The sequence below is a fragment of the Alternaria alternata genome (genome assembly GCF_001642055.1).
Source record: "Alternaria alternata strain SRC1lrK2f unplaced genomic scaffold CC77scaffold_8, whole genome shotgun sequence".
NCBI classification, from domain to species: Eukaryota; Fungi; Ascomycota; class Dothideomycetes; order Pleosporales; family Pleosporaceae; genus Alternaria; species Alternaria alternata.
In genome coordinates, this window is record NW_017306197.1 from 644,276 (window position 1) to 665,226 (window position 20,951).

Here is a 20,951-nt window from a genome sequence, read left to right on the forward strand (position 1 = left end):
ACATACACACATTGTGACTACTCGTACGTTCACACTAGAAAATCGGTGAATGTAAGAGCTGAGTACCTCCTTCGAAAATATTTAAGGTTTCACCTCTGAACTCATCAGTCTCCCTCTGAGCTCGTAGTAGTTACTATGACATGAGGTCTGCGCCTGATACGCTGATAGATGCGAAGGGTGGAAGGAAATCAAATTGTTCAGCTACAGCTGACGGAAACGTGTCGGAGGTGTCGGCGCTTGACTAGAGCAATGCCGTACCACGGCTAAATCTATCAGACTGGTAACGTTCTGCAGGAATTGAGGATTGTAGATCGAGGGATACCAAAGTGCATACTTGACATAAGAACGACATCGAGGACCTGTGTGTATTGGAAGATCCTTTTGGGCCCAGCATTGAAAACGCCCATAGTCTGTCTCCTCTTGCCATAAGGAGATCCTAACGGCATGGAAACTGAGTAACGCCATCATCACAGCCTATTGAGAAGTCTGTAGATATGGAAATAATGCCACATCTCGATCACCATAGCCAACTGGGTGGAAATATAAGGTCGAACCGATACTGCACGAGGGAGTAACATGTGTGAACGGCTTTACACACCAAACGGGACACTGCTACGATAGGCTCGATTATAGTGTGGAGCGTCAAATTGACTCCAAGTTGGAGTGCTGTTGATCGATTGACCAAGCGCAGATGTGTGCACTTCAAGGCAACAATCTAGCAACAATGAAAAGTTTGGCCTATTGTTCGTGGTGACTATGCGATCCGTTCATCCAGGGTGGGTATGAATGCTGGGTCGTGGGCCCTGTAGATTCGCCAAAATCATTAGCACTCATTGATACATGCATTAGTGGGATCTCAAAACGGCCGAGGCTATACGTACACGTGAAAGCATAGCCGCTGCCAAAGGTATACAACGATTCGTCTGTCGCTCCAGTGCCGCAAGTCTCTGCTGTCGCACCTCGGTCATCGGGATTATCTTCATTCCCTTCGTTTGGATGATCCAGACCCAGACTCAGCGCGGCCCAGTCAATGCTCTCCCACGCGTTGAGGTCCGGTTCGGCAACGTGTTGTTGTAACGGTCCAACAGGACTATTGGCGTCTTCAGCTTTCGAGGGTGCTTCGAAGAATGGCGCAAGCCTACGTACAAGACAAACTCAAGTATAAGCAAACGAATGCATAGGCAAGAATGTACGGTCATCTAACCTGAGATTAACAACCCTGTCCCATAGATGACATACAGCGTCATTGAGCTTGTAGCTGACCCAGCCGCAGAGGTGTAGTCGTTCGAGAAGCGCTTCGGCCGAAAGGATGTCGAATTCTGCACAAGCGAGCGATGTTTGATACACAAACCATGTGCTATCCGGCGAGGGCTCCGCTGATATCGCGCCAATAGAGAGTATCCAGAGCAGAAGGTCGGGGCAATGCTGCCATTCAGTACGAATGGTACAGTTCAACGCTTTCTCTAATCTTTTGCTTGCCGCAAAGTGAAGATGGTGAACGTGAGACTGCTGATTGAATGCTTCTGTCGTGCGCACCGTGAATATGAGCAACGCAACGCAAAGCGCATCTTCAAGTGGGGTAGCAAGATGTTCGTTTTCACGTAGCCATGTAAGTAAGAGGCACTCCAAGGCACACGAGAAGTTCTGAATATCGAGAGGGTCTAAGAAACTTTCGGGATCACTGAACCAGGCGTTGAGATCGGCTATCAGGAAGAGCACCGATTCCACCAGGGCATTGAGCGACTCTTTGATACCAGCATGCCGGCAGTAGTCGATTAGATGCTGTGAGATGTGCCGCCGGTAGCCTGGAGGATGATGTGGGAAACCGGACGTGCTGATGAAATCCAATGTAGAGGGGCTTGGTGGTTGGAAGTTGAAGATGGCGTGAGCGGTCGAATGCCTGATGCTCAGTAAGCACATGCCAACCCGGTTCGGGACAGAACGTGGGAGTTTTAGCTACACACCAAAGCATAAAAGCCTGGAGGATGCGATTTGTGTTGATTGCTCGTAATCCTCCACGCAACTGCACCATTCTTTGCAAACCTCTCTCATGAATCTCGAGTTGGGCTGCGTGGTCTTCATGCAGTTCGAAACATGGCAGACGGAGTCCCTGCTCTATGGTGAGTAAATTGAAAACTGCGCCTATGTTCGCATCCGAGACGCCATCCGGTGTCAGTATCGCGGCATTAACAGCAGCAATAGCTTGTGCTCGATGATATAAGACGGCATCAATCGTGTCTTTCCCGAATACCCAGGCGTGTAGCGCAATCGTAGCGAGCAGGCTGTGCATGAACCCTGAGTTACCGATTGCTGTACCAAACCAGTCCGACTTCATCAAGGTCGACCGATGCCGAACGTCGACTGCGATGATACCGGGCGCCATCTCCGTTGAAACTACACAATACTAGTCAGCGTACGGAAACCAAGACCACCACCCATCGGGCTGTTTGACGCCTTGCAATCGACTGCAGTCTAGACTCTGCGCTCTCCCCGCCATTGCACTGCGCTCTTGGCCAACATGCTGGGCAGCGTTGCCATGTCACGAACCCGGCAAACTGGGAAACGTCGATGCAAACAAGGATGCAGGGACTGTCACTTACAATGCTTCAACAGTTCCGATACGCTGCGGGTAACTTCGACAGACGATGTCCGAAAAGGGTCGAATAATTGATTATTTGGGTCTTCTGCAGGCGCCGCAGGCTTGAGCAAAAGACATCTTTGGCATAGCCTCTCACCAGGGCGACACAGAAAAATCTGACAGTCTGGACAAACATCTTTTCTGACTATTGCATAGCCCTTGGACTCTGGGGAGGAAAAGTAGTCAGACTTGTTCGCAACAATTGGTGGGCTTGGCGTGGTTGTTTTTGGCGTTGACGCACATGTACTGTTGGGACTTGCGCTTTCGGGACTTCCAGTTTTCCTTTGTTTTGCACCATGTTTGCTTGTAGACCAAGGGTTCTTCCTCCGCGCGTTCTGCATGACAAAAGAACGAGCATTGCGGCGACCTTGGCGAGACGTCTTTGCTTGAGCTGCATCGACGAACAAGAAGTCTTGCTGATTAGACATTGTCGGTTAAAGCCGCTAAGTCTCCCTTGGGTGGCTCCTTCGGGCCCTCGAGCGGTTCTTCCCGTCACAGAATTAGCAATATGCCGAATTGTCCTGTTCTGAGATGTGGTAGATGGTGGGGCTTAGCAGGGTGTAGCCGGGAAGACGTTGCGAGTGGTGACTAGGCCAGACTTTCCCAATCCATGCTCGAGTACCACCATTTTGGTTCTGACATCTGCCGGGACGATGTCGGGCTGCGCCTGTATCGTCTTTGATGTTACTGGAGGTGGTGGAGGGGCGCGAGATGTGAAACTATCAAGGACCCGATTCGTGTTAGGCTGCAGAAGCGAAGTCGGGTGTGACGGGGTGTCTCCGCCGATGCCAATCTCTCGAACGATGAAGACGCGCGACGCCCTATGCTGGTCTCAGACGGGTATGCGAAATGATTCCGTGAGACGGCAGACGGCACAGGGTCTGTCTATATATGTAGGCAATAGGATTCGCGGATGGCTTTGGACCGAAAGGGATCAAAAATAGTACCATCCATGGCCAGTGGCTAGGGTTGCATGATGTTCCATGGACATGTTGCCTGTCTAGAATGTCTAGAATAGTCAAGATGGGAGTCGAGGACGCCACAGCCGACACTACCAGTAGCCGGAGCGCGCGATAGCCTATGCATTGTCGAGTTTTGATGAGTTGCCGTCTCTGAGGTTCAAACGATACCGGGTATGACGCACTCTTGGCTTTCCGGCGCGTTCGGAAATACTTTTTGTATACATGGGTGCAAGTGAAGCCCGCAAACACGCGTACGTATGCAATTCGCAGTCAGAGGGAAGAAGGCACGTCGACACGCGGACCCGGAGAGTGTGTGAACAGGTGAAGGAGCCGAGGAATAAAGAGCCTCCGGCCCCCGGCGACTACTGGGCAAGCGCGATGGAACCACGCGTACCTTCAACTTCCGGAAGCTCTGTCAACATCCGCAATGCAGGCAGACGGAATTGCAGCAGGTATGCGTGCTTATTCTGCTGACTGTGGCGTCCGTACACTAACCGCGCTCCTCTGATTTAGGGCTTTCAGAAATACCTGCGCATATCCTCCACGCGGAATTGCTCCGAAGACAGCAAGAGGACGAGGAACGACCGGAATGTGGAAGCAAGGGCGGCAAGGGATACTATAACACGCCAGTACATGTCTTCGCGCTGTTCTTGATACTCACGCTGAGTACTGCAGGTGCGCATGTTGCTTCACGTACACATGAGTACACCACTGACCATGTCGCAGCTTGCTCCTTTCCCATCGTCGTCAAGCGCTTTCCCTCGATACCTGTTCCGCACCAATTCCTCTTTATATCTAGGCACTTCGGCACCGGTGTCCTGATAGCGACCGCCTTCGTCCATCTCCTGCCCACCGCCTTCGAATCCCTTACCGACCCATGTCTTCCCAGATTCTGGAACCAGGGCTACCCGGCTATGCCGGGTCTAATAGCCATGTCATCGGTGTTTATGGTGGTAGGGATTGAGATGTTCTTCGCATCAAGAGGAGCAGGCCACTCACACTCAACTGGTGACTTGGGTCTAGACCATCACCATGCGAATGCGCGCCCCGGTCACAAGAGAAGCCACAGCTATGGGAGGTTTAGCAACGGCACGCCAAGATTGAACGGCAACGTGCCGGGCATCATGCTGCATGACGTCGAATCATCAGCCAATCTGATGGCAGGCCGATCACCGTCCTTTTCACTGGCATCGCCCATGACACCCAACGAACCCCTGGGCCGAAAATCTCTAGACGACGACAACGACTCGGATCTTGAAATAAGCAGAGAAGAGCTGGAACACCAAAACGAAGAGCTTTCAGAAGACGAGTCGCGCCTACTGCCCGGTCCCCGTGCTCAGAATCACACTCATCGACCTGGCGGCGAGTCGTCCGAAGACGACCAGGAGAAGACAGAAGCCCAGAATAAAAAGTTACTGTTGCAATGTCTCCTTCTAGAGGCTGGAATCCTCTTCCACTCCGTCTTCATAGGTATGGCGCTCTCAGTCGCCACTGGCACCGCCTTCATTGTCTTCCTTGTGGCCATCTCCTTCCACCAAACCTTCGAAGGCTTCGCACTCGGCTCCAGGATCAGCGCTATCCGCTTCCCCGAGGGCTCTCCAAAACCGTGGTTAATGGCTCTGGCTTACGGAACAACTACACCGATCGGCCAGGCGATAGGTCTAGCTATTCACACTCTGTATGACCCAGCAAGTGAAGCTGGCTTACTGACCGTAGGCTTCATGAACGCCATATCCAGTGGCTTGCTGCTATTTGCTGGCCTGGTGGAGCTTCTGGCTGAAGACTTCCTCAGTGACGAAAGCTATGTCACTTTACGTGGGAAGCGGCGACTGCAGGCCTGTGCCAGTGTCGTAGGAGGAGCGTTGTTAATGGCACTAGTCGGCGCGTGGGCATAGTCCCTAGCATTCTCTTCTTGTATATTCTAAGCGCATTATCCATCTGCCTGGCGTTATTGGTGGTTGCATGCAGATCGATCTGCTTCGTAATCATAATAGCCCGAGCGACGTTTTGCAGAGGCCTCGATTGGCTCGATCTTGTTGTCAAGTGCGTATCGCCACAGGTGATGTTACATTACGGACTTGTCCGCTGTGCTCCATGCTACTTTTCAACCTCCTCTTGTTCCTCCGTGCTTCCTACCCTGTACAACCCTTGACTACTACTGTTGCCTTCCTCCTTTCCGACTCCAGCTTCCTGCTCCAATTGTTTGCATCGTCGTACCAAATCGCTCACGTGGGCGTCTCCACTGTTGTGGCTTAATCCAAGCAACGCAATCTCCAGATTGTAAAGGTACTCCTTGTTCTCGCCACTTGGTCCTTTGCCTACAACCGGATCAGCATGTGTCTACTAGTAGGAAATGACCCAACAGTCGCGAAAATGAAACTAAACATACTTTCCAATATCTTTCTCGCCAAAGCATCAGGATCCTGCGCGCCCAAGAATTGCGGATTCTCTGGTAACCCAATGTACACCAGGCACTTGATACTTCCCGCCTCCTCAGTCACGCTTATTGAGTTGGTAGCTCGGATGCCCGCCCACATGCCTCTTTCGGATTCACTCGGCTCCGAGTCGTGAGGTGGGGACGTGACTTCGGCTGTACTAATAGCAGGATGGAATGGCGTGAACTGAATGGAATACCCATTTATCTCGCGGATGTCGAGGTACTCGCGCACCTCTTTTACATGAGAGGCGGGAATATGGTATGCAGCGCCCCACACGCGCCCGGTGGATTCATGCTGGATTTTGCTATTAGATTTATGGCAGGAGGCATTTTGAGTGCATTCGTATATGGTGAATAGGGTGAATACGGGAGAGGTCAGACGATTACTTACAGTGTCTGTCAGAGTCTCCCAATGCGCTTTATCGATCAAAGTGACAACACGTCCTGGAGCCTCGGGCGTTCCCCGGTGATCTTCACTGTATCATGCCAACATTAGCATACTCTGCATGAAAGAGACCCGCTTCTCCATGTATCCATCGAACGATGTTCATACCTCGCCTACTACCATTAGCAAAGAAGATCATCTCACCACATCTCTCCATCGATGAAAAAAAACATACCTGCCAGAACCTCCTCACATATCCTTCGATAAATCCTGGAACCCGTTGATCTATTCCTCGCAATTAGATCAAGAAATGCATTTTCAATCGCAGTAACATGGGATGTTTGCTTTTCGTGGTGAGAACGTTCTGTTCGGGCCGTACCGTAGTGTGGCGGTGGTTTCCATATCAAGCTCCTAAGACCGAGGCGTTAGCTACGTCGTGTTTGGAAAGGCTTGTTCGTTCGGCAGCATTACCCGTATCCAAAGATCCAGAAGTCATCGTTGCTGCCATAAGTCTCAATCTCACTCGTGTGGTCTGCCATGGTCGATTAGTGAGATATGTAAGCTCACTTGTCGTAGGAGCAAGTCTGTTTTAACGTTTCCATGAGGTGCCGAAGGACCAGATTATTAGTGGGGCCGCGATGCAGGGAAAATGCGTAAGCCGCGTATCGTCCGCGGAACAGCATATCGGGATTCTTCGGTGGTGGTTGTTTAGAAATCGTATGTTGTTTTGTGTTGCCAAGCTACCTAGGTATGCATACATATGTTTACAGATACAAGTACGGACGTTTAAGATCCACCCGCAGCGCGGCTCATGAAGAAACCCTTTAGTGGACCCATTGCATCAACAGCTCTCAATCCGAGACTTCGCAATCCTACAAGCGGGCCCGATTCAACGCTATACAGTCGATGTAATTTATCGCATACGCCCAGCATTGCATTATTCTCCGCGTATCGCTCGCTGGTATAGCTCTCCAACGCCAACGTTGATCCTATGTCTTGGCCAGTTTGCACTGCATGTGATATCGTTCGAACGAGCGCCGCAGCATCGCCTTGGCCTTGGTTTAAACCTTGGCCCGCGAGCGGATGTATAGTGTGTGCCGCATCACCAACCAGCGCAACTCGTTCACCAGTGTATGTATCCGCGTGTCGCATGCGAAGTGGGAAGGATGCGACTGTACCGTCTTGTACGTGTGCTACTCGCGTTGGTATCGCATGTTCGTCGACAGGTGTGTGTTTCTCTCGCCATGCAACTTCTTCTGCCTGTCCAGATGAGAGTGTGTGTAGATACTCCAAGTCTGTGGGTGACAGTCGGAAACCCGCATTGACCATTGCAACGAAATCCTCTTGTGACAACGTCTTGAGCTTCGCGGCACGCTCCGGCGTGGTACTCCAGACAAGTGTCGACATGTTTCCTGGAAGGGGCAGCATAGCTATGGGGCCGGTTGGCAAGAACCGCTGGTATGCGATCTTGTGATCTGGACCGCCCCAGCCTTGCCCCTCGAGCTTCAGACTAGCCACTAAACCGTGTCTACCATAATCGAAGCCTCGCGACTCAATGTCTGCAAAAGTCCGCACTGGGCTATTCGCACCATCGGCTCCGACTAACAGCCTAGCTGCCAATGTCTTTCCATTGGATAGCGTGAGCATTGGCCATGATGAGAAGTCCATCTTCTCTGTATCTGTACCCAGATCTATCGAGTTGACCTTTGTGGATGTGTAAAAGTCGACACCGCCCAATTGTTCGAGCCGGCTCAACAGAGCGGTAACCGTATTGACGTTCTCGATCATGTAGGCGATCGTCGTAGGCTGCGCCGGGTTACGAGGAGTAAGGAGAGGTTTCGCTGTGTGCCAATCGAACGATATCCGCGCATCAGTGACGCCGTCCCATACTTGCATCTCTTGGTATGGCTGCACCCGGGGTGTGTTGACATGCGCCCATGCTCCGATTTCTATTTCGCTCACGTCAGACCGGAACTATCATACACTTTACACGCTCGTTCGTACCCTGTAAATTCTTCACGGAGGCCGGGGTGAGGGAGCTGCATCTATTGGAAAAGCTCTCCAAACTAGCATCTTGTGATAATCGATTCTTGTGTAGATCTTGTCCCTCAATGAGTGCAACTTTCAGCCCGCTTGTGATTGGCGATGCTTTCAGACCGGTCAGGAGACTCAGACCTGCTGGTCCACCGCCTACGCAGACGACGTCGTAAACCTCCGGTGCATTTGCGGAGCTCGAGGCAAACCTCTGCTGAGGCCGCAGACGGACCCAGGCTGCCGATGGTGACGATAGAGCCCTGGGCCCTCTTAGAAGTATTCGGGGCGGCATCACGAGCCTTTGAAGACTATCGTAACATGGGAAAACGGATTTGATTCGCGAACCACGAAAGTCGGAATGGTAGTGTCATCATAGGTTTGTTTGGCGTGTTTGCAGACTGACGCGCTAAGGATTATGTCATGCATGGCAAGTCGTGGCGACCTGCCGGGGCCTCGTCAACGTCTGATGTTAGCTCCGGCTCCTTTCACCTTCTCCACCACATCCAAACCGCAACATGTTTTCTTCCAATTGGGATTTCCGGATCCTCTCCAGGCTTTCCTTAGCGACAGTTGTCTGCTCTAGAAGGAGAATTGGTCTTATTCATGAAGCAACGCTTCTGGAGACAGCTTATACCCCTCTTGTTTCATTATACCTTCCGGTTATTGCTCGCTGACAGGCAGTACATCCTGTCTTTGTGAGGATTATGATGTCGAAGGACTCCTTGACAGCTTCTCGGTCCCTTCATAGTGCGAGCGCGATGCTGTGTTGTCGGGTCGTAAGGGCCGGTGATTTGGGTCTAGACGGACAATCTCTTGTGGTAATGATGGCGAATGTACCGATGCTCCTCGACGGTGCCAACACCTAAACAAAATACGCACGAGACCTTCTCCTCTCGAGTCACCACAGTAGCGCCTCCTACCGTGGTAACGTTTCATATCCGCCAAATTCATAGGGCAGTTTTCCCTAAAACGCTCGAACTGCATGTTTCTCTTGCATGCGTGTGCAGGCGCAGAATCTCCTTATCTGCTCCAGGCTGCTTTGTTGGTCTTCCAAACTACTACTAACCAGATGGATCGGTGTTTATTCAGGTTCGCGCCGTCGTGTCAACACCCTGTTTTCTTGTCAACCAAGCTCCATTGGCAGATTTCTTCGGTACAAATATGTGACTTTGGTCATTGGCCGTACCAGCGTGTCCTTGCGCAACGTACTAATGCTATTGCTAGACTATTAAAGTCATAAGAACCATCCAGTCATCGAGTCTTTTTTTCATTCTTTCTGCTCTCTCGCTCTACTACGCTCAACAGCTTTCATGCTGTCCAATGCTATGACCTCTCAAGTTCATGTACACATACCTTCCAATGAACCTTATGTAGTTGTCAACATCAGCCAAACAGAAGTTGAACCAGAAACATACCGATTACCATACCCTCCAGAGCTTACGCTAAAGCGACGAGCAACCGAATCATTCCTCCAGACGTGGGGATATTTGAAGAAACGAAGAAAAACATTAAGACGTATTCAAGAGACAACAATCGACTGTCCTTGTTTACCACCACCAACATACGACGTGGCTATGACTGAATCAGCTTCGCATCTCGACAGTGTTTACCCAACGCTTCCTACTACGCCCCCTACGCCCAACACCCAGAGCAATGGGTCTCTTTCCCGAAGGCCGTCACAGGTCACTGAGGTAATAGAGAAGGTCAATACCAGGCTCAGACGCCTCTTTTATGGTCGAAGAGGATCTGCCGAAGATGAACACCCACCACTCGACCCTACTGTTGCCCAACGCTCGGGCATATCTGACAACACAAGCGGCCCATCTGAAGACCAATATTCCCAGTGTAGTTCCAAAGATCTCGCTGGAATGGGCCTGGCTAATCTGCCCAATGTAAGCGAGTACTTTGATGTGAACGGCGAAGTAGGCCCTAGCTGCTTTTACTCCACTACTGACTGGGACACCTTCCAGGCAACGCTCCGATCTCAAAGAAGAAACACCATGCAGGCGCAATGGAAGACCGACTTACAGTACGATGGAGATAGTGATCTGGACCAACTCGACAAGCATTGGCAACATGATAGCCGAGCTGAGAGATGCGAAGAGCGAGAACGAAAAGACTCTCAATTTAGTTTCAGTGACTTTTTGAAGCCTCAAAGGTCTGGCAAAGTGGACAAAGGGAAGAGTCGAATGGTCTATGACGATGGGGATGGATTGATCTCACAAGATCAACCACTTCTCTCTCCTTACCAGGATGCTTCGTCTGATACGGCCGGACCCTCTACTGTACGGACTGGTGTTCTGATTCATGCGCCATCGGACGAAAGCCAAATCGTTGCATCTGAGGAGTCCGTTGCCTGCGGCCATCAGATCGCCATTGGTCCACTACAGTCGTCAGCTCCAGTATTACCAGAGGATTACAACGGACCCAGGAGGAGGCCAGAGCTTGCCACAAGGAAAGTAAGCGTGCGCCTAGTTCCACCTACACCTCACTGTCCACGAGACGAGCGGCGATCCTCAACGTCTTCTTCAGTCTCCAGCTTCGGCTCTCCCACACCAGCAGCTAAACCGTCAAGGACTCCATGTCACCTCGCACGAAACTTAGTCAGCACACCTGCTACAAGTGCGAGCGAACCAGGTGCCAATGGCCATTCTGAGCCAATCTCAATACCATCTCCATATCACATCAGTCGCGGCTTGTCTGCGGTTCCTGTGGGCTCAGCCCAACCCATTGACGACTCACCCACCTTCCCCCCATCCCTCGTCTCATCAACAACAAATCTGCTCTCCCACGAGTACAGCCCAGATACGACTCCCTCTCCACCTTCTCTTCAGCCCACTCTCGTTCCCTCTCCAGAGGCCATGCAAGCACTACTTCTAGGTCCACCACAACGAGCCTTGCTCCAGCGATCTGTATCGAGTGATTCACGCATGTTTCACGTCTCCGTCGAACGGCTTTCTACACCTGCACCTACGCAGCCCATCTTGCCATACCATGGCCCTTCTACTGTTGACAAGAAGGGTGACTTAGTCCGAGGTTTAGAAGATGAACCGGATTTCAGCATCACACACCCTGCGCCTCCCAGTCCGCTGATCTCGGCCTCCCCACCACTGGCTGATGTGCCATCGCCTGTCAGGCGTCGAACAGGGAGTCTAGAGGGGAGTGAAGATCTACGAGCTGTGTATATTGAGCAAGGAAAAGCGAGCGTGATGAATCATCATCCACGACGCCGGAGTCCGAGGAAGAGTTTACAGGGGAGGTTGTGGTGGGACGAGTCGCCGCCGAAGGTATATCTCTAGACTGTGTCACTTCTATCTTTGAAAGAATTACTCGACTGAACTAAAAAGTTGGGATCAATCTTTAGCGCTTATAAGTCGTTGGAACCCATCAAACACATCACAGTCACATAACATGATAAGAAGACGTAATAGTTCCTCAGCATCAACACCTCTGCGTCCAATGTATTACAACTGCATGCTAAGTAATGCTACTTTTGCCCTTCGGGCTAGTGATCCTCGTCACCATTACAAATACGCCATAGACCCCATGCAATAGATAAAAAGGACAAAGCCTTGCCAGGCTGTCATGAAGAGAGCGGAATGCCCCAAGGTGGGTATCGAACAATCGAAAAGGACTGGAGTTTTTATGCCGGAAAACGCTATGCATGAAAAGTAGGACGAAGATTGCAAGCAGAGACTTGCTAGACGAGATTGTTTGACTCTCCTCATGTTTACAAGAGGACGGCGAAGCCGAAGAAGACGCTGCCGAAGACGGCGGCAAGACCAAGACCGGCGTTGGGCATGAAGATGGAGCCAGCACCGCCTTGGTCAGATGAGCCGCTGTCGCTGGAACCGGTCTCCTCAGCACCGCCGCCGCCGAAGCCGGTGACGGGGATGGTGTTGGTAGCAGCGCCGTTGGAGCCGGTTGGGGCGGCGGTGGAGGACATGGTGGTAGGTAGAGAGGTGTTACCGCGGTAGGGGTCTTGGGCTCCGCATGGGTGGTCCTCACTGGTAATCATGTTAGTGTTGTTTTTACTTGGATGGATCGATCAAACATACCGGCAAGCGCTCTGGCAAGTGCTGTCACCATTGCAGTTGGCAACGCAGTTGTTTCCCCATTGTTGGCAGATGAAGTATGGCAGGGTCTGCGAGTACTGGGTGATGTTGGGAGAGACACCGTTGTCACAGACACAGGTGTAGGTCAGAGCGTCGGAATCGCAGTCGTTCTGCTCGGTGGTCATGGAGTCGACACCGGGCTGTTGGAGGCAGATGAGCGGGCACTGTGCCCTGTTCTGGTCGCACCAGTAATCTTGACCATATTAGACGAGGCAAAGTTGATACAGAGGACTCTACATACCCCTGGTAGACTGGTCGACGGTGTCGGGGTCAATGGTGTATGGGTAGCTCATCTGGGGAGCGTCCTGAGCAGCGACCAAGCCAGTGAAGGCGGCAATGCTGAGGGCGAAGACGGAACGCATGTTGACGGTTGGGGTTGTGGTGATGGTGGAGGAGGAGTGGTATTAGCGGAGATGCAGCGAAGGTATTAAAATAATAGACGGTCAGCGACAGACGGTGGACAATCGAATATAAAGGGCAACTCTTCAGCGAAAGTGATGAGGAGGCTGGAAAAAAGAGGCGGCGTCTGATATATAAAGGGAGGGATGTGTCGACGGGAAGCAATAAGCTAGTGGAGTATCAGATAGGAAGGCTCACGGAAGGGTGCGTGCGTTTCCCCGCCTACCTTCTCGCCCGGGACGATGCCTGTTGGGGACGGGTTGGCCGTGACTCGAGCCATCTGGCGACTGTGGAGTCGGCGTGGACGGCGTGGAAAGGGCGGCTTTGGGTCGGAAATCGTGAGACGCTGTATTGGAAGTTTCCCATTAATCCCTCGGCTGCGCAGGGATGCAATGGTTTGCTTGTTCGTATTGGCCACCGCCCTAGCACCCGCTAGTCATTCACCCAGGGTCTCGCGTCCTAGCTCGCGCTGCGCATCATTCGGTTGAGATGAGCGCTGGCAAACGCCGCCAATTCTTCTTTCATCGTCAACAAGACACTAGACGCGACTGGCTGCATGCTCCGGCCCAGCTGTTGCAGCACCACACTGTACATATCTACCCCTCACCTCGACGCGGCAGCACCTAGATACCAACCGCCTTCCCGTTTGACGCGCCACCTGCCCAGCCATCTACTGTAAATGGATGGAGCCGGCGAGCTTTGAAACTGGAGACCCGTCGTCGTCGCCAGCCCAAGATGGGGCAAAACCCGCCACTGCTACCGCGGGTGACCGCAACAGCGTTGGCAGCGTGGTCCCGCCATACTGGCAATCCCACCAGCGCAACGCGTCCTATCTAAGCAACTACTCTGCTGACAACGGCCGCCCCACTCCCATCGGCCTCGAGGACCATACGGATGAGGGCTCAGACCACTGCAAAGTTCTCTGGGCCAAGGGTGTCACGATAGATGATTACGTTGTCATCAGCGGCACGGCTGCGGCACCTGGATTTGGGGCTTATGTCGTCTTCAATTGCACGGTCGAGACACTGGATGTAAGTTCCGAGCCGCATCGAGATGCGCTAGTCCGCAGAGCCATATCCTCGTAGCCAATCACTTGCATGAAATTATTTTCCCAAAAGATGGTTTCATGCACAAGGCCCGTGGTGGAGCTGCGAGATGCTGCCTATCTCCAGGCGATGAACCTTCATGCACATGCTAACTGTTGCAGGGTGGTCCCATGAAGATACGAAAGAGGTAAGACATGTTTCCACGACCTTCGAAAGCATCCACTGATTGTGTACAGATACTCGGAGTTTGAAGATCTGCACACAAAGCTGCTCCAGACCTTTCCTCACGCCGCGGGTTCCATGCCGCACTTCCCACCCAAGTCCGTAATATGTAAGTCACATGTCCTCGTACGGCATCACTCCACCAGTTAATATACTAATGCATCTGGCATAGCTCGCTTTAGGCCCCGTTTTCTGGAAAAGCGGAAACAAGGACTTTCGTACTTTCTCAAGTTTGTTTATCGATAACAAAGCTAGCGTACATCGGCTGACCTATTAATAGTTGCGTTTTGCTCAACCCGGAGTTCGCTGGATCACCAGTCTTGAAGGACTTTCTTTTCTCGTGAGGTGCTCGTCGGTGTACGTGTTGATCTTGGTGTCTCAGGTGTGGCAAACAAGAGCTGGATTTGGATCGAGGTGCCGGTAGTCCGGGGCGTGCACGACCGGTGACAGTAACGAGCACGACTGAAGCAGTCGCGAGGACGTCTCATTGTTCCAGATTCACGTGTAGATATAAATTTTCCGTAAAGTTGCTCATGCAGGATTACTTCCATGTTGAATGTCGAGTTGGTGCTGCCGGGATCATAGGGTACTGATTGGCTACCAGCGTCGGTGGCGCTACTCTTCCAAGTATCTCATATGCGCTGCACTGCAATTCGTTGAATATTCTTCTGATGTACAGTCTGATATGGAGAAGGGAAGGCTCTGATATGAAGCTTAATTCAACGTCACTTTGTCTGTATGCGACGCATGTGTCTTGGTGAGGCGTACTGGATAGGTTTTGGGTGCAGCAGCTCGTTTGGCAAACTGCGCGAGCTCTGCCACTCGACGACCCCTAACGGCTCGCGTTTTGGCACATCTCAGCGCGACACTCAATGGCAGCTCAACGATGAATAGCTGAAAGATGACCCAGCGAATCGCGAATGATCTCGAGTCTGCTCAATATCATGGCCAACGCCGTTCGGCCTCCGCTGCTGCGAAGCTCGAATGAACGGCAGACGAGGCTCAACTTCCTGCCCGTGTCGCGCGATGACGCCCTCCAACAAGCCCAGCGCAACAACAATAACACGCCCGTCGCGACAAGACGGACCTCCAAAAGCGGCCCATTGCTTGCGCTTGCTGATGACGATAGATCCGTCAAGCAATTAACCCACACGCCCAACAAACCCCCTCCGCCTGCGCGCACCAGCAGCAGGAAGCGGCCAGCCATAGCCTTGGAAGACGACGCGACCGACACGAGACCTCCCACAAAGATCACCGTGACACAACCACACGGCGAGCTCCTGCGCATCACCAATGGCGTCGCCGCCCCGCTGGGCATAGACGCCGACGACGTCCCCTCTGCGAGGTCCACGCCTAGGCCAGGCAGCTCCGGCAAGCTTGCTGCGCCCCCAGCTGTCCCCGCCCCGGCCTCGACAGCGTCGTCGACAGACAAGCGCAGCCTGAGAAGCCACGACGGTGGATCCCGCCTCAAGAGTGATCTCGCCGTCTACTTTTCAAACTACGACGACATCATTGCAGGTGTGTCCAAAGAGGATGGTATGTCACTGTCACATGTCGCGTGGCCTACCAGCTGATCGCATGCAGAGTTCCTCGATATCGATACCCCCATATACATTGTCGACGAGCCCATCAAGCCCAAGACGCCTGAGCCCACGCGAAGCTCCCTAAGCCCGACGCGCTCACGGAAAGCGAGACCTTCGTCCCCATCGCGCCATGCTTCAGATCCCTCAATACCCCTAGCCCCGTCCTCGACTTCCTTCACCGTCCTCGACTACGCCTCTATAGCCAATGCCATCACCCGTAATGACGGCGAAGACCCCCTCGCCGACTCGGTCTTCTTCACACAACACCGACGCGCTGAACGCAAGGAGAAGCAGCTGCGCAATATCGAAAAGGAGCGCGCCATGCACGAGAAGGTGCAGTTAGAGAGGCTCCTCGATGGGCTGCAGGGTCCAGACTGGCTCAAGGTCATGGGCATAACAGGCGTGACAGACGGCGAGAGAAAGGACTGGGAGGCCAAGCGCGACTACTTTGTCAGAGAGGTAGAAGCACTAGTCGACAAATTCCGCGTCTGGAAGGAAGAGGAGAAACGCTTACGTGCTGAAAAGGAAGCAGCTCTCGCTGCGAGGGAAGACGACGAGGAAGAAGACGGCGAAGAGACCGAAGACTCAGACAACATTGTAGTCAACGGCCGCGATGCTCCACCACCACGACAGCAGCCCAAAGAACCTGAGCCACCGAAACCACGAAGACCACCGCGTCCACATGGCTTTCTCCTCCCATTCGTGCCACCTGAACCTGCAGCCCCATTCAGCTCCTTTTATGCTAAACCACACCTCCGCGCCGCTGCCCTTGGTAAACACAGACACGGTCGCAACGCATCTGCCTTTGGTCAGCCTATACCCGATTTCGTCGAAAGGGAGTTTGAGCTGCCTGACGATTTCATCGACCCCCAGTTCTTGAGAGACAATGCGCGCCAAAGACGGAGACGGAAGAGGGAAAGTGGTGTGAATACAGGTACAGGGACCAGTGCACATTAGTGGGGTTTACTGGAAGCATTTTCATCTTCATGGGCGGGGCTTACAATTCTATACCCTTATAAATACTATCGAGCAAGTCGAAGGATAGGGTTCTGTGGCGTTTGTTTTTTATGGACTGGGCTTCCGGATTTGGCTGTGGTGAAGGGCCAACGTCGTGTGTATATTACCAAGGAGTAGAATACAAAACATGTTTTGCTCTGTCATGAGGTGTTTGGGTACCAGTGATTGTGTGCAGTATGGCTAACTGAAAGGCGCTGGACGATCGAAGTATGTCTATTGGCCTCATGTTGTAATGTTGGTGTTGATCCTCTCCAAGAGGTCTTCTACCAGTGCACATGAACAGCAACTCCGCTCATCCCGGGTTAGTTACGAAGATCTGAGTATAGGGACTCACATGCTAGGCTCATTCCCTTAGGTATATAAATCTTTGTCCATTTTCTCCACACCCTTCTCTCTATTGACATAGCAAAATGTTGCTGGCAAATCGGAAGGCGGGAAGATGCTGAGATCCAGACATTGGAAATGCACAAACGATCCACAAAGAGATGGACGGCCAACTCCAAAATCACAAGAGATGCAAAACAGCCGTTGGAACTTTGGCGGAAGCACTGGATTGTGTTGAAGGTAAAGCTCTCACCGTGATATTATTTTGTGACTCCTGAAAACTTATAAGCAGTATGGCCAGATCGGCTGGGCTACTAACATGAATTCCGAAGACTAAAGAACGAGTCTATTCAAAAATGCCGTGAACATATCCTTCGTGGTCTTGATCGGCCGTTCTGGCAGCTGAATACTGATGGAAACGACAGGTTTGCGATCAAGCAAGTAACAGGATGTCAGGAAGATATCCCGATCATAAGAGTGACTCTATGACACCTTGGAAGAGGGTACGCATGTCGCATGAAGTAGCCATGATAGCGATGATGTAGAGAAAGCGAGAGACTCATGCAGCAGCAACAAGAGTTGACTGAACCATGATCAGCACCTAGTACGACCTAGTAGGAATAAGACTGTCCTTACACATCGTACAACCAGTCACATCGCAACTTTTTGGAGCCAAACAGGATTTTCACAGACATCATCAAATATCGGGACACCTTTGACAGCAAAAGAAGGAGATATCGTGTGGTAGAGATTTGCTGGCTGTATATCGAGTTTACAAACATCTTACTCATCTTAGAATAGAGATTTCCGTCTATACACGGAGTCGCACATGCCCAGAATAGCCTGGCCATAGTCAGTGGTCATCGTACACACATAGAACAGACTGTGATCTGTTCCAGCAAGTATTTAGATGGACGAAGCGGCCTGGTCTTTTGTGGGTACCTTGTGAACGCGAACTTCGCGCACAACCGAGTTGGTGATCTTCCGTCCATTCCTCTCCGTAATCTGTTCATCTTCATAAGCCATCACAAACACCGTACATTTCTTAACGTCAAGATCGAAAATCCCCCATTGCTCCAGTAAGTCCAAAGCTGGTTGAGATTTGGTGGTTGTCTGACAGATTGGTTCTCTGCAGAGAATCCTAAAGGTACCTTGGCAACTCTCCTCATTAATTGCACATGTTACCGTCATCTTGTCCTCTCGTATTGCTTCAAGCCAAGACTTGTTTGGGTTGTGGATGAAGTTTCGTATGCTGTGTGTATATTCCATCTGTTCAAACTTGAAAGCCGACCACTCATCGTGGGTCCAATCGTAATCTGGACATTCGCAGTTCTCGAAGTCAGATATAGAATCATAATCGCGGATCTGATTTGAGCAACTTCTGCACATGTCGTCGTCCACAGTATATCCGCCTTGAGCAATCAGTTGTGGAACGAATTCAGTCCGTAATGATGGAGATCGCGCATGTAGACGTAGTATAGGCATCAAATCAAAGGACTTCTCGTTGTCGTGACCATGAGCCCACGAGAACTGCACTAGCTTAGGCATATGGTTGGTTCCGCTCCCATAATGCAGAAATGTATCAGCGAAAAGTGTCACTCCACAAGTTGATGCGAATCCGACACGAAGATCCTGGACCCAAATCGGACGATACTCCGCGCGAACTTGCTTGCAGACCTGGGTCACAGCGAGATATTACCAGGTACCCTTGGAATACGACTTGAGGTGAAGGTAGGAGTATATCGGATGTAGAGCGAACTGTCGAGTGTCATCTTCTTTGGCATATTCGTACACTCTATTTCGTAGCTCTGAGTGGCGTCAGTATCTAAGACACATTGTAAGAGTAGAAAAACCATACCTGGAGAAAGATCGAGGAAGCGGAAGCACTGTGGGTCTTCTGTGGCGGGCTCTTTACTACTCGCAGCCGTTGCAATATTCTTGAAAGGCCTTTTGGGTTCCCAGGTAGGTGTAGCGGCATCTGTAACCTCGCCAGCTGCGCGCTTGCTTCCAGCTCGTCTGGTGTAAGGTTAGTTGGCGACTGCTGAAGTGCGCGATGTGCAGACGGTGAGACTTACGTAGTGGCTGTCATCGCTCTGTTTTTCTTACCGGCTGCAGAAGAAAATGAACTGAGTTGGTTCAATTTGAGAGTGAGTGTGTGTGGGAGTAAACAAGCAGTCAGGGCAAGAGCACCTGCCAAGAGCCGCTAGTGAAGTGATGCAGGTGCGGACTGAGATCTCTTGCACCTTCTTAGACACAGGCGAGAGCACGTGGGTACATAGACACTACTTCATTTAAGCGTCACCTGAGACAGAATGTTGGAGGTGAATCGTATTCTGCTCACTCAGCGTACATGTGCGGCCGCACACTCACGTCCGCCCAGAAAGGCAACTACATGGCAGTCCTCTATACAAGGCTTTCTGAACTCGAGGTGTGACATATGATAACACCTCTATGGCCAGGGAAAGTGCGTTTTGTGCAAGTCTTTGATTAGATAGTATTCGCTTGACAGTGCAATGAAATGCAGTACATACCGGAACGCTGCTGATATCATCCCGAAGAACCAATAGATTTGCCTTTAGTAATCCAGGCTATCAACTGCATGGAAGTAGAACACGTGTTTAGTGGAAAGCCCGGGTGGACCTCCTCCATAGTGTGGGTCAATTCGGTTTTGTTCTTCCAATGACAGTGAAGTCATATTCGAGGCGCACGCAAACGCAGTCTGTCGCGCTTCTACGCCTCGGATCTTGGACCATTCAGTTTTCCGTCGTTTCTATCGCAATCACAAATACATATCCCATATTTGTCATAGCAATCCAAGGCCACTATACAAGCGTCCAAGATCCGATGACCATTGCAAAGACCTGCGGACACACAGTAGCTGCTTCCATCGCATGGATTATTACAAATGTCCGACGCAAGATTTGTATTCAGAGACGCGACGCCGCAGCCTTCCTCCGCTCTCGAGAAACAGGGAACAGCTCAACGAGGATTTGGTGCAAGATGATACCGATCGGGGATCAGATGCGACGACAATACGTACCGTGGACCGAAGTACTTTTTTACCACGAACAACCAGATCGGCGCACGCAGGCGAGATTGGAAACACGATTGTGGCCAGTCAATTAGTGAACGAGAGTCCGTGTAGAGGATGCGTAGCGTACAAGGACGTCAGAGCTGACCACGCTTAGAGATTGTTTACTGGACCCTGAACACATTCTTTCCCACGCTACAGGTCTTCTTCGAATCGGGTCGCTCATGTGTCATAGACGGTGGAAGATTGTCGGACGCATTTGTAGGGCTAGATCCCGCGCTTCGATTCAAACTGACAGACTGCGCACACGAAGAGGAAGGTCGCGTCTCTAACTCCATACTACCTGAACGATTCTCAGATTCAGGTATCGGCCTCGTTATACAGGAAGCGGTTGTCTCCCAGCGCACAAGTATCGCAGTGAAAAACAGCCAGCAATGGGCACCGCGAGATCCACCTCAGTTCCGGATCGTAACAGAAATGCATACAGTCATTGGGTTGAGACTCAGGGGAATGAACAAGATGGCTTTCATATGGGCGAGAACAAAAGCACCTTCTGGAGGAAGATTATGGGGAGATATGAGGACAGCTGGGTTGCGAGACGACGTGCCGATACCGTCCATATCTTTTCCCGGAAATGATACGAGGCCGGGGGCACAACGGATCGTGGTCATCCAGGACAGCCTAATTGCACGTAATCGCCCAGATGTTAAGAATAAGCCACCTACCAAGCTGTGATTATGTGCAAGACAGGGCTCGCA

At 51.6% G+C, this 20,951-nt stretch overlaps 10 protein-coding genes across 10 annotated transcripts; 5 read left to right on the plus strand and 5 right to left on the minus strand.

Moving 5' to 3' along the window:
* Window positions 1–590: 590 nt before the first annotated feature.
* On the minus strand, window positions 591–3,066 carry CC77DRAFT_1030436 (hypothetical protein; the record flags this gene model as incomplete). The annotated part of the gene is made up of 5 exons (XM_018526592.1): window positions 591–754; window positions 1,008–1,138; window positions 1,205–1,900; window positions 1,965–2,394; window positions 2,601–3,066. The coding sequence occupies 5 exons, from the start codon at window positions 3,064–3,066 to the stop codon at window positions 591–593; spliced, it is 1,887 nt and encodes a 628-aa protein (XP_018387068.1).
* A 756-nt stretch (window positions 3,067–3,822) lies between these two features.
* Window positions 3,823–5,495, plus strand: CC77DRAFT_987095 (Zinc/iron permease; the record flags this gene model as incomplete). Its single annotated transcript, XM_018536231.1, has 3 exons — window positions 3,823–4,052; window positions 4,114–4,275; window positions 4,327–5,495. Exons 1-3 carry the CDS (start codon window positions 4,028–4,030, stop codon window positions 5,493–5,495), a joined length of 1,356 nt encoding a protein of 451 aa, XP_018387069.1. The 5' UTR covers window positions 3,823–4,027.
* A 202-nt stretch (window positions 5,496–5,697) lies between these two features.
* On the minus strand, window positions 5,698–6,961 carry CC77DRAFT_1060450 (ChaC-domain-containing protein; the record flags this gene model as incomplete). Its single annotated transcript, XM_018528337.1, has 4 exons — window positions 5,698–5,918; window positions 5,990–6,332; window positions 6,429–6,513; window positions 6,894–6,961. 4 exons carry the CDS (start codon window positions 6,959–6,961, stop codon window positions 5,698–5,700), a joined length of 717 nt encoding a protein of 238 aa, XP_018387070.1.
* A 247-nt stretch (window positions 6,962–7,208) lies between these two features.
* Window positions 7,209–8,748, minus strand: CC77DRAFT_933621 (ubiquinone biosynthesis hydrox; the record flags this gene model as incomplete). Its single annotated transcript, XM_018534330.1, has 2 exons — window positions 7,209–8,371; window positions 8,427–8,748. The coding sequence occupies 2 exons, from the start codon at window positions 8,746–8,748 to the stop codon at window positions 7,209–7,211; spliced, it is 1,485 nt and encodes a 494-aa protein (XP_018387071.1).
* A 556-nt stretch (window positions 8,749–9,304) lies between these two features.
* CC77DRAFT_821285 (hypothetical protein) lies at window positions 9,305–12,166 on the plus strand. Its single transcript, XM_018533314.1, has 3 exons — window positions 9,305–10,348; window positions 10,427–12,010; window positions 12,089–12,166. Exons 1-2 carry the CDS (start codon window positions 9,767–9,769, stop codon window positions 11,753–11,755), a joined length of 1,911 nt encoding a protein of 636 aa, XP_018387072.1. The 5' UTR covers window positions 9,305–9,766; the 3' UTR covers window positions 11,756–12,010; window positions 12,089–12,166.
* A 20-nt stretch (window positions 12,167–12,186) lies between these two features.
* On the minus strand, window positions 12,187–12,933 carry CC77DRAFT_1060453 (hypothetical protein; the record flags this gene model as incomplete). The annotated part of the gene is made up of 3 exons (XM_018528338.1): window positions 12,187–12,463; window positions 12,515–12,764; window positions 12,813–12,933. 3 exons carry the CDS (start codon window positions 12,931–12,933, stop codon window positions 12,187–12,189), a joined length of 648 nt encoding a protein of 215 aa, XP_018387073.1.
* A 623-nt stretch (window positions 12,934–13,556) lies between these two features.
* On the plus strand, window positions 13,557–14,821 carry CC77DRAFT_829641 (Phox-like protein). The gene is made up of 4 exons (XM_018533322.1): window positions 13,557–14,001; window positions 14,178–14,203; window positions 14,253–14,347; window positions 14,411–14,821. Exons 1-4 carry the CDS (start codon window positions 13,654–13,656, stop codon window positions 14,482–14,484), a joined length of 543 nt encoding a protein of 180 aa, XP_018387074.1. The 5' UTR covers window positions 13,557–13,653; the 3' UTR covers window positions 14,485–14,821.
* A 361-nt stretch (window positions 14,822–15,182) lies between these two features.
* CC77DRAFT_933284 (hypothetical protein) lies at window positions 15,183–16,778 on the plus strand (the record flags this gene model as incomplete). Its single annotated transcript, XM_018534307.1, has 2 exons — window positions 15,183–15,774; window positions 15,823–16,778. The coding sequence occupies 2 exons, from the start codon at window positions 15,183–15,185 to the stop codon at window positions 16,776–16,778; spliced, it is 1,548 nt and encodes a 515-aa protein (XP_018387075.1).
* A 1,290-nt stretch (window positions 16,779–18,068) lies between these two features.
* CC77DRAFT_1049419 (hypothetical protein) lies at window positions 18,069–19,251 on the minus strand (the record flags this gene model as incomplete). Its single annotated transcript, XM_018527575.1, has 4 exons — window positions 18,069–18,839; window positions 18,869–18,987; window positions 19,021–19,178; window positions 19,238–19,251. The coding sequence occupies 4 exons, from the start codon at window positions 19,249–19,251 to the stop codon at window positions 18,069–18,071; spliced, it is 1,062 nt and encodes a 353-aa protein (XP_018387076.1).
* Window positions 19,252–20,050: 799 nt separating this feature from the next.
* On the plus strand, window positions 20,051–20,928 carry CC77DRAFT_987110 (hypothetical protein; the record flags this gene model as incomplete). The annotated part of the gene is made up of 2 exons (XM_018536232.1): window positions 20,051–20,297; window positions 20,351–20,928. 2 exons carry the CDS (start codon window positions 20,054–20,056, stop codon window positions 20,926–20,928), a joined length of 822 nt encoding a protein of 273 aa, XP_018387077.1.
* Window positions 20,929–20,951: the final 23 nt, after the last annotated feature.

What these genes read in the sequence shown, in the direction of transcription:
- CC77DRAFT_821285 (XM_018533314.1), top strand. Translation starts at nt 9,767, where the DNA reads ATGCTGTCCAATGCTATGACCTCTCAAGTTCATGTACACATACCTTCC. An exon ending in GCCTGGCTAATCTGCCCAAT is followed by an intron (nt 10,349 to 10,426) that starts GTAAGCGAGTAC and finishes GACACCTTCCAG; the next exon opens with GCAACGCTCCGATCTCAAAG.
- CC77DRAFT_829641 (XM_018533322.1), top strand. Translation starts at nt 13,654, where the DNA reads ATGGAGCCGGCGAGCTTTGAAACTGGAGACCCGTCGTCGTCGCCAGCC. An exon ending in GCACGGTCGAGACACTGGAT is followed by an intron (nt 14,002 to 14,177) that starts GTAAGTTCCGAG and finishes TAACTGTTGCAG; the next exon opens with GGTGGTCCCATGAAGATACG. An exon ending in CCCACCCAAGTCCGTAATAT is followed by an intron (nt 14,348 to 14,410) that starts GTAAGTCACATG and finishes CATCTGGCATAG; the next exon opens with CTCGCTTTAGGCCCCGTTTT.